General features: G+C 36.4%; 2 protein-coding genes and 1 long non-coding RNA gene across 5 annotated transcripts; 2 read left to right on the top strand and 1 right to left on the bottom strand.

The window, feature by feature from the left end:
• Window positions 1-619: 619 nt before the first annotated feature.
• On the bottom strand, window positions 620-5856 carry LOC123875271 (uncharacterized protein C14orf119). Of its 3 annotated transcripts, none has more exons than XM_045921017.1 (3): window positions 5643-5856; window positions 4848-5071; window positions 620-4000 (listed from the first exon to the last, which is right to left on the bottom strand). In XM_045921017.1, exons 2-3 carry the CDS (start codon window positions 5040-5042, stop codon window positions 3743-3745), a joined length of 453 nt encoding a protein of 150 aa, XP_045776973.1. In that variant the 5' UTR covers window positions 5043-5071; window positions 5643-5856; the 3' UTR covers window positions 620-3742. The 3 variants fall into 3 exon arrangements, with proteins under 3 accessions (XP_045776973.1, XP_045776972.1, XP_045776971.1); XM_045921016.1 differs by having other exon boundaries at window positions 5647-5856; XM_045921015.1 differs by lacking the exon at window positions 5643-5856 and adding an exon at window positions 5325-5434.
• An 880-nt stretch (window positions 5857-6736) lies between these two features.
• LOC123875274 lies at window positions 6737-7915 on the top strand. The gene is made up of 3 exons (XR_006798121.1): window positions 6737-6824; window positions 7079-7254; window positions 7507-7915. It is a non-coding gene; the product is annotated as an uncharacterized LOC123875274 (long non-coding RNA).
• Window positions 7916-9120: 1205 nt separating this feature from the next.
• Window positions 9121-11140, top strand: LOC123875273 (fatty acid-binding protein-like). The gene is made up of 3 exons (XM_045921021.1): window positions 9121-9212; window positions 10000-10150; window positions 10803-11140. Exons 1-3 carry the CDS (start codon window positions 9210-9212, stop codon window positions 11003-11005), a joined length of 357 nt encoding a protein of 118 aa, XP_045776977.1. The 5' UTR covers window positions 9121-9209; the 3' UTR covers window positions 11006-11140.
• Window positions 11141-11579: the final 439 nt, after the last annotated feature.

Genomic DNA, 11579 nt, shown 5'->3' with positions numbered 1-11579 from the left:
CGGATTGGGCTGAAATTTAGAATGGAGATAGATTATACCCTGGATTAGCACATAGGCTACGTTTTATCCCGGAAAATCAAAGAGTTCCCACGGGATTTTTAAAAACTACATCCACGCGAACGAAGTCGCGGGCATCAGCTAGTAATACCATAAATCTAACTCTAAGGCTAAACTCATGTTTAACCTTAGATATTTTAAGCATCAACTTAATAAAATTTTACTTTTAATATGACAGTTTACAGTAAGCAAATGTGGCAAGTTCTTTCTGAAAATTTATACACGATAACTAACTTCTCAGTTGATGGAATCCAACAGAGTGAAGACCTACCTATAGTACCTACCTACCTATAGTAGGAGACAGGTCGAGATGGCAATCGGGGTATGAGGCGGGGGTACACCCCGCACACCCGCACGTCACCCGGGCTACCCCGCACGGGATTAGCGCGGGTGTGCGGGGCATCCCAACGCCGATTGCCTAATAGAATATAATCACTATGCCGATTGCCATCTTGACCTGTCGCATACTATAACTATTTTTACCATTCATTGTTAGATGTCATCATGTCCGTTCCTCTTCACTGAGAACGCATCCTTATGTTAGAAAATAAAACTAGCAGAATACTAAGAAGTAATATATTACTTTCTATGATTTGACAAAATTACCAAAAATTCCTTCCATCACTCACAATAATTAAGGACGAGATCTATAAAGCTACTTTGAATTTGCTCTCTAAGTTTCAGGTCAGCAATATAACGCTGTCTGAGCAAAGTTAAAGTTAGCTCTATAAATCTAGATCACCCTAAGGTGCATCCAGATAATGTAACATTGTTATAGAACAATATGTATTCACAGTTCACACTTCTTAACAAGTTATACAAACATGTTCAATACATAGTGAAAAATGTTATAATACATAGACAGTATTATAACTTAAAACACAATCTGTTATATAGTCTGGATGCACCGTAACTCCAGCACCTTTCTATCACTCGAACCATCCCAAAGTATAAGATTACACTAGCGACATATCGCACTACTGACTGACTGACATCTCACGCATCAACATCACAGCTCAAACCAGTATGTAGGTCTAGAAACTTGGGAAACTTTAACAAAACGTAGACCCTCTACAACAACTCTATAACGTAGACCCTCACTAAGAAAGGAATTCTTGAAGTGCTACCTAGTTTGAAAATGACAATTACATTGAAGTCGCGACGCGCGTCGACAAAAATCGCTAGTGAGATCTTACCCTTATCCGTTATGTAATAAAGTTATAGTATAAGAGACGACATCAAATACTTTTGATGGCTCAATACATGTAAATATTTTATAATTTATATAACACTATAATTTTCTAGTGACAAACTGTCAAAGAAATCATTTTTCAAAAAAGTTTTTTTATTAATATGTTTATAGGTCTATCTACAGATCCTGGAAGGCTCTAAAAATAGAAAATATTAAAAAATAAAAATACAAAAGCTCTTTGGATATAGAAGCTGGAATGTTCTAGCAATTGAGCTATGGATTACAAATTTTTATACAGTATTTTTAGGAATTGATTATTCAGTAAAAATATAATAGTACGTTGGCACAAATTATTTTTGTACTTCATTTATTCATCCATCTTTGGAACAATTTTATTTTACATGATATAAAAATTTTGATAAACTTTTATATACACCTGAAGTATATTTAAACCACCACTCATCGACTATAAAGATTGTAGGCAGAAAAAATGATAATTTAGGTAATTCAATGACTTCATCATATTAATATTGAATTATCTACCAATTTTGAGACATTAAAACTTTAGAAAACACATTAAAATTGGCGTAAAATTATTTTGGTAGTAGTTTTAAAATTTGTTAGTACATTCTTGGTATGGTATAATAATTTGTGATCTACTTAGTTTATTTTAAATGTTACATACTTTATGTAACATTGTAACTTAGAATGTATAGATATAAGGGAAGTTTATACACGTAGACCTTGTATATTTTATTTAGTATATAAATCGAGATTCAAGTCCTACTTTGTGTAAAATATGGAATGTTATACAAAGAATAAACCTTAACAGGGAAATCTTCACTCGTTCCATACAATTTTGGTTCTAATTTGAATATAAACCAATCAACTAGTTTAACCAAACCAAACAACTAGTTTAAAGTAACTTTGAAACTGAATATTTTAATGGAAATTTGGAAACCTCAGATGTAGGTTCCTCGAACATAACAATATCCACATTGAGTTTAATAGGTCAGTATACAAATGAAAGCTAAACTACGTTTATATGGAGCGAGTGACGGAGCAACCCCTCTTAAAACGTGAGCTTCATTTATAAAAATTAAAAACCATTACTTGTACTGTTTGAAATTTTTATAAAAGAAAATACTATATACTTTTAAAAAATCTGCCTTATACTACAGACATACCGTTTGACCTAGACGGTTCGTAGGACAGGGTGCAGGTTGTGGCAGTGAGACAGAGATATTGAATTCCTTGAGTTTTACGTCAACTGTCACCCTCCCGCAATCCACGCCTTACCTCAGGAGCCGTGTCAGTGAGACGGTATGACTTATTTTAATAATAATAGTTAATAAGATCTAAATCAGGTACACTATGTACCAATATAAACACATCTATGATTATTTAAAAAATAGGCAAATAAGCCTCAAGAAATGTATGAAAAATATTTTACTATAAAATGTAAAATAAATAGTAATAATACTTTTAAATATTAGGGCCAGTGCAAATTGGGCGTTTTTTTTGCAAAGGACATTATTTCTACTGTTTTAGGTAGTTGCAGTGTTTCCTAAAGAATGTTTTCTTGGAAACGATAACATAGAAAAAAGCTTTTAGTATTGAAAACACACAAACACAAAACTACCTATACAGGGTTTAATTTAGCAAAAACTTAGATCCTAACTTAGTACCTAAACACAATCCAATACAAACAACCATTTGTTTTATCGTTGTAGTGTTAGTGATTTGGTATTTTTCGAACCCGCAATGTGCAAAACTCGAAGTCAGTGCCCTATTTACGACGCGGGATTACCCTGCGCACCTATCTATACAACGTTCGTTGACCTCTAGCGTCAGCCAAATGTTTTATTGCCAATATATTGCAAACTTATAAAAAACACAAGATTTTTTTCCGCGATTTTTTTGTGATATCACATCGGTAATCATCAATTTTCGTTTTTGCTAGCGTTCTAATTACAAGCCGTATTCTAATAATGTTATGTTACCAAATAAGTATTTTATTAAATACAGTTGGTATTAGTGTATATTGCTCGAATAGCAGAATCGCTTAAACGCCGAATGTATACCAGCCCTTAGTGCCTCGAATATAACCTAGTATCTTACGCAAAACTTGCTCACTATAGTTAGCGTTTATTTATGACACGAGCAGCCGATTTTGGAAACTTCCCTACCAATATCAGAAGTTGGATAAAAAATGGAACTTGCTTTATTATTCAAAAACATTTCACAGATTGAAAGTTTTGTGCATTTTTTAGAAGACTCATTTCACTGTTGTTTGATCGACATCAGTGGAATTGTGAGTGTTTTTTTTTACTTTTTGAGGCAGAGATTAAAAATTTGTACATTTTGGATAATTTCAAAGGATCCGATTCAAAACTTGCTAATAATAATGTAGTTCGATCAACATCAGAAGTGGGATTGAGACTTCTGTAATATAAAACTTACATTTGATGCATAGATTGTACTGTGTGCGTTTTAGGAAGCAGCAGCAATTTCCACATTTACATTCTCCTGTGACACTGCTCTGGTGTCTTGTAACTCTTCACTCTTCTCTTCCTCTTCATTAGACACATTTTCTAGCTTGTAACTTGCGTCGCCGTTGACTACTGTGGGGTTAGAGAGCGCGTCTTGTAACTTGGTGCCGAAGTCAGGGTCCATTTCAGTTACGGCTGTTATTAGTCTATCTCTGTCTTCTTCTGCCCATGTTGGGAACCATTCGTTAAATAGTTTGATCTGAAAATCCATACGTAATTTAAAAATTATATAGATATTAAATTAAACAGTGATACATTGCTCAGCAAAAAAATTGAGCTTTGATGCGATTGACTGGTGAATGGCGAGTACGCGCGATTGGTTGATACGTCGACTTTCGCTTCCCGGATTCGCTAACTTTCTCCTACTACCCTGCTTCAGGTCCAACTTATTTAATTTTTATTAAATTCAGATAAAAATTCTTAATAAAATAGTATTTCGTGCATAATGAGTAATATATATTATCTACAAAATGTCTAGTTACGAGATAAAAAAGTAGCACTAATCATTAATTTTGAAAGCCTTAAAGAATAAAGTAAGTGACAAAAAAAAAAAAATACCTTAGGAATTTTTCAATAGTAGGTATGTACAACTCAAAAATTGAGAATCAGCCCATACTTATTTCATTTGAATTATTTTCAACACATTTTGTTTTCTCTATATTATCAGTATTGGTTAGTATTTATTAGTAAGTATCGATTGCACCACATTACTATCAAAGAGCGTTAAAAAACAGGCAACTCACGAAACATCATTTTGCTCTCCGGGATCAATGTATAAACTACTAGCTGACGCCCATGACTTCGTCCACGTGAATTTAGGTTTTTCGAAATCCCGAGTTAACTCTTTGATTTTCCGGGATTTAAAGTAGACTATTTGCTAATCCAGGATATTATCTATCTCCATTCTGAATTTCAGCCAAATCCGTCCAGTGGTTTTGCGTGAAGGAGTAACAAACATACACACATACACACATACACACAAACTTTCGCCTTTATAATATTAGTGTGATAGACTATGGAGATACTACAGTATCTTATTGACTTACCCTGCATTGAAACAGACTGACAGGCTTGTCATCACAAGACATAGAGGCAAGGGTAGCAGCCAGCTGGTCAGGTTTGCCAGACTGCGCTGCAGCTAGGATGGGCAGGAAGTCCTCTCTTTGCAGTTCACTGAACTCCCCAAACCACTGCAGCATGTAGCGCAGCTGTGCCTCTGATGTTAGTGCTGAGTTAGACATACTGCGCGGGTAGCTTCTGTGTAAAGTGCCTGAAAATAATATACATCCTTTGATATTATCCTTTGATTCATTCCATATCTCAAACGGAAAAATGGAACCCTTATAGGATCACTTCGTTGTCTGTCTGTTTGTGTCTGTGAAGAAACCTATAGGGGACTTAAAATATGTGGAAGAAGTCGCGAACATAATAATACAGTGATTTACTACGCGATCACTTTATTGTTCTAGAGACTGAGAAATTAGTTCGAAGAGATACAGTAATCAGTAATAATAAATACATACTTTCAGCCACCATTGTGAGGCACACTGCAGACTTAAATAAAAAACTCATGACTGCTAATTAAATATCACACGATAGCTACTGACGGCATGTATAGAGAAACTGAACACTTGCTATCCTAACAACTTTCAAACACCTAAGCTGAATGCAAGGTTAAATAATTTCTGTAATTTCACCTTTCAACGATTATATCATACATCGAAACACTTTCTGGCGTATGAAATTTGAATATTCTCAATAACGATTACCATTAACACTGCTAAATTAATGCTAATTAAATGCAACTTGAGTAAAAACTATAAAAACATGTTTTAACTTACCTACCAAAATGGATTGAAATGGAGATTTTTTCTAGACGAAGTAAACAATACGTTTACTGGTTTATCTCAGGAATTTTATCTTGTTAACGACAAAGTTTGATAATTGTTTGTTTATCTAAAAAGTAATAACAACTTTACGTTAGTTGTGACTTGTGAGAAAATGAAAATGGATTAATGAATATGAATGAAAACGCCAACGCCAACGCAAAATGAATGACATTCACAAACTGCAACCACAGATATTAATCGACACACAAGTACACTAGATAAGGTTAAGTGCCAGTACGAATCGAACGTACGGTCAGTACGGTCATACAGGGAATTAAAATTAAAACTTTGTGTCAAAATATAGTCTTTTCCTACTTTTTTTAATTCCAAGTACACTCGCATAACGCTCACTGTAACCAATATGGTTGGTTTTTTGGTTAATATATAAAAAAAAAAAAAATTAATAGTATATTATCTATGACTCACTGCTGCTATCACCGCCAAATTGGCGATAATCTAGTTATTTCAAAAAATAGGTATAAAAATAAGGTCAGCAATAGCAAATCCAGCTTGTATTAGTAGAGGTCAGTGGCTGCAACGCAACCAGTGAAATGACATTGAACCATTGACACTTGACAGCATGACATATTTACATACAGCCACAGATGACAGCATTGAAAACAAAAATGGCGGTTTTATAGGGTTGCTAGATTATATTATTTTTCTTAATTAAAAATCTTTTTTTATATAAAGTTTCAAGAAAAATACCAATATTTTATTCGCAAAAGTCGCAAATCCGCAAATAAATAATAATGATTGCTAATCTTAAAGTGCAAGGTGTTTACTGTTGTTTCCAGTCATTGGTTTCACTATGTAACTATTTGACAATTCACAAGTAGAATCACAACAAATTAATCAACAAAAATAATTTATTAGTTATTAACTATGTCAAAGTTATGTCATCAACTTCATCAGCTTGACAACAGTCTCTTCAACACTTACCCATGAATTATGCATGAATTTCACTATTATAGATGAAGAATCATTGGTCTGAAAATTCGTCACTGGCTCTTCCAGAACCATTTCGAGATTAAATGGCTCTGTAAGTAAAAGCCATGATCGCAAACCAAATATGAAAAATTCATAAGATACCTAACTACCTACATAACTAAAAATTGCTAACTAACTACTTAGGTAAGTAAGGTACATAGTCGGTCAAATTACAGTGCCCGGCAAACAAGTTGAGTCCTAACGCGAATGGCGGGTACACGCAATTGGTTGATCAAGTCGGCGCGAGTGCACGCGATTGGTCGATACGTCAACTTTCGTTTTCTGGATTCGCCAATTTTCACCCACTTCTCCCGCTCCTTCAGGTCCATCCAGGTTCAGGTGCAAGTTATTTGCCGGGCAATGTACTATAGTTTCTTAATGAAAACGTCTACTTCTAGGTAAAATAAAATAATAACTACTATCTACATAGTGTGTGTGTACAGTGTACCTAGTTACTCAAGAGACTGACCTATGGAATGGAGCTTCTACGGCCCAATAATTCTGGCGATTGTGCTATTCCTACTGGTCGGGACGATCATCGAGCATAGGCTTGAAGTAGTTATACGACGTGTTTGTAAGTCAGTCAGTTTTTACCCTTGCGATCTGTTTATAATAACATTAATTATCACCATCAACCAATACAGGTCTACTGCTGGACATACCTATGTCTCTTGTAAGGACTTCCACACGTCACGGTCTTTCGCCGCCGAAATCCAGCGGCTCCTTGCCACTCGCTTGATGTCGTCCGTCCATCTAGTGGGGGGGGGGGGGGCTTGCTATATCAAGTCCCTAAACCCATCGCCAACTTTTTCAAATATTGTTACAGTGGAACACCACCAAACCCAAGTTCAAGCGTACCAAACTAGCCAGTCAACTGATCAACAAACCAGCCAGTCAATCAACCATCAAACCAGTCAACCAACCAATCAACCAGCTAATAGACAAAACATTCGATCCGCATCAGATACAATATTTACGAGCAAAAGCGCAATGACAAGCATTTCTTCTGAATTTCACAAACCCAATCTCACTTTACAAAAAAGTGCACAAAATATGAAGCTCCTGGATTCTCCATTTAAATCTGCCCTTAAGTACAAGTCGAATACATTGATGTAAAAGAGAACTGGCAAGCCAATTCCTATGTAACTACCTATTCAGCAGATCCACAAAACAAAATGTAAAAGCACATACATAAGTAGGTACATATTATAAATATAAAATACTATGAAAATTAACCGTGCCTTTTTTCCACACCCTGGAGAAAATTACGGAGAACTCTCACCTAGACTATAGATAAAACTAGAGAATATAGAGATACTATAGAGAGACCTAAGTACATAGATTCCTCCTACGAGTAAGTAGAGTATGTACCTATAGCTAAACCTAACTAAACTAGATAAGCGGGCAAAATCTAGAAAAAAGATAGTAGATAAGTATCTTCCTACCTACCTACCCAACTTAGAAACACACCCAAAACTCGTTTTTAAACTTTCCCACGGATTTTAGATTAACTATGCTGAAAGGAATTTGTTTAACATGATAAACATTCACAAATGTATTCATAACCACATCAAAACAATCCCGTACATCTTAGTTACACTCCAAAGATGTTAAAAGTGAAATTTTACGCAATACCAATATATACTTAACGATGTAAAATAATATGAGTACTTCGGTAAGGTGTCCATGAAAATGGTGGGAGCTTTTCCAAACTATTTTTTATATGCACTATGAATTTTTTTACGAAGGTTCCTTTCTAATGCAGAGCCAGGGATCTTTACGGATCAGGCAGGTATCTAATATAATATAATAGGTATTTCCAGTAAGTAATATCTAACTTATTGTCGTATGCATGATTTCAGCAACTTTGGCACAGAAGTGATTCAAAATTCAAATCGCTATGTTGATCACATTAGAGCGATTTGCTTGAGCAATTGCTCAACTATTAACACAGACTATTAAGTAGGTATTACTGCGTTAATAGTAAGGGAGTCTCAGCTAATCAGAGATGATTGAGATCATCGCACTGTAAATAAGTACTTACAATAGGAGGTTCTGGAACCAAAACATAAAACTGCGAAACGACGACTTCCTGTGTCGTAAAAATCTGCAAGTTCACTTGATGCTCGCTCCATGAAAAGTTACGATGTTACTTCACTCATTTTTATAGTTCCGTACCAAAATGGTAAAAACGGAACCCAATTGTTTGTGTGTAAAAATTGTGTAGAGTACAGTAAAATTTAAAATTTATTTTTCGTCCTTTTTTAGCAATATTTAAAAGAATAAGGTGCAGATACCTACTTTAAAACCTTACTTACCTAAGCTTACTAAACCTTACTAGTTACCTTCCTTAAAAAAAGAAAAGTTTGGAAAATCGACGCCAATTTTTCTACTTTCTAGTGGTCATCTGTTAGGACACAAAAATTCTATTATTAATGGTCACCATACCGCGTGGTCCAAAGTTTTGTAACAGTGAAAGTCCGCAGCCTCACCGCCTGCAACTCTGCCAGAACGGAACTGACACACAACATGGTGAGTGCATTGTACTTTTTATACATTTATATAATTTTTTCATTTAGTTTGGTCCCTTGGTTTTATGATAGGTAAATGACAATTAATACAGGGTACTTACTGAAGACTAACCGCTTCAATAAAATCGACAAAAATTATAATATTTCTAAATATGTACCTACCTAAGTACTACCTGGACGTGTTATTTTAATTTCAAACTGAACTAATTTTGATAAAAATCTTTAGTTCTATTCATCGTTAACAAAATTCGTAGTTATTGTTATTGTTAATTTATTGAAAAATCCTGAACCACTTTGGATCAAATTACTTGTATTTGTTTTATTTAAAAGTATTTGCGGTGCAATTTTTGCAATTTTATGGCCGAGGTAGATAGATGCATCTTTTCTGACCAAGTGTGGATTGCTAGACTGGCTCTCCAGCTCGTAGCTAGAACAAATGGGATGTTTTGCCGCTAGTCTGTAATCGGACTGGAGTGAAATCGTTAGCCAGGCGGATTTGGGATAGAATCCTACCACGGAGCAGGTACGGTCGCGTCGGCATCAGAGTTCGAGTAGCAATTCCGCGAAATGAATTGCATCAAAAACGAGTCGCACTTATGAACTTTTCTATGAACACGCCACACACACCTAACGCAATGAGCATAACCGTGCCACTCGAATATGATCATTAAGATGCTCAACGACTTACAGCCTTTGACTGTATTCGAGATTATACCGTGCGGTATTAAACACAGTGACCCATAAATGGGATTGGGAGTGTGCTCAATAGAAAATTATTATTTTATCAGGGCGCAACGCACAGTGACACAAACCTGAGCAGGAGCGAGCTGGTGGCCAAGATCAAGGCTCGCCTGGAGAGCGTGGACCCGCTCAAGGCGAAGGAGCTGGGCGGAGTCTTTCTGTTCAACATCATTAAAGGGACTTCTGTTTACTCCTGGAGTAAGTTATATTCGTACTTTACTTAGTATCAAATCTAAATAGCTTCTATGATTACCTAAATGGCAAAGTAGAGGTATCGATCACTTGTGGTCAATGTCGAGAAATTTGCGCGGCCGAATTTTGCGCCAGAGCAGCCATTCACAACGAAGACTAACCAACAGAATGATCAGAATGATCGGAGCGACTCTTGATAACTACGACGCAATAAAGTGCGATTCAGCTTGCACAGCGCTGCGGCCTAAAAAATAAACGCCTCTCTTTCTATCATGTAGACTTTTAACTCTTATCACTCTGTAACATAAGACAAACGTGATAGCTGTCGAACGAGCGCGCTTTCGCGCCATAATAGAGGGACGTATAATATTTCTCGGGTTACATGACCAAGTTAGCCCAGCCTAGTAGGTCTAGGTACCTACTAGGCTGCGCTAAGTGAGCGGGGTTACAAGATTTTTTTTAAATATTCTCTCACAAAAAAAGTAGGTACTTACAACTTTTAACGCTGGCAACCCCAATAACATCCCTTACCCCAAAGAGTAGTAATCACTATGTCATACCCACAGAAATCCATAGTATTTTATATCTATGGTCATACCCATCCATCAATAAAGATTATGACGTTATGATTTTTATTTTTTAATTCGATTTTTTTCAGCTCTGGATCTGAACAAAGTGATAGTTTACGAAGGGGAACCGGAAGAAGACCCCGACACGACGTTCACCCTCAACGAGCATCACTTCAAGCAGCTGGTGTCGGGACGAGAGGACCCGCGCGTCATCATGCAGGCCGGCCGCTGCTCCGTTACCGGCGACATCATGCGAGCGATGAAACTTGAACCTTATATTAAGCTTGATTAGGTTCAATTTTGTATATCCTCTTTGTCGTACATAGCATGTAGTGGAACGCACCACTGCTGTGACTGCAGGTTTCTAGTGTCCGGACAAGAAGACCCGCGCGTCATCATGCGAGCGATGAAACTTGAACCTTATATCTAGTATATTTAGATTTAATTTTGTACATCCTCTCTGTCTTACATAACACGTAGAGGTACGCACCACTTCAAGCAGCTGGTGTCGGGACGAGAGGACCCGCGCGTCATCATGCAGGCCGGCTGCTAATCCATCACTGGTGACATCATGCGAGCGATGAAACTTGAACCTTAAGATAACTATTATGAGGTTCAATTTTGTATATTCTATCTGTAGTTCGTAACACAGTGGTAAGCACCACTTCAAGCAGCTGGTATCATCTGGCATCATGCAAGCCGGCCGCTTCACCTGGAACATCATGCGAGCAATGATATTTGAACCTTATACCAAGCGTAATTAGATTCAGTTTTTTATATGTTCTCTGTCGTACATAACACGTAGTGGTATGCTCCACTTTAAGGGTTCCTTGATCCTTCTAATGGTTCAAGCGAATCGCAGGAAG

The sequence above is a fragment of the Maniola jurtina genome, chromosome 19, assembly GCF_905333055.1.
Source record: "Maniola jurtina chromosome 19, ilManJurt1.1, whole genome shotgun sequence".
NCBI classification, from domain to species: Eukaryota; Metazoa; Arthropoda; class Insecta; order Lepidoptera; family Nymphalidae; genus Maniola; species Maniola jurtina.
This window is presented reverse-complemented; position numbering and strand designations above follow the sequence as displayed.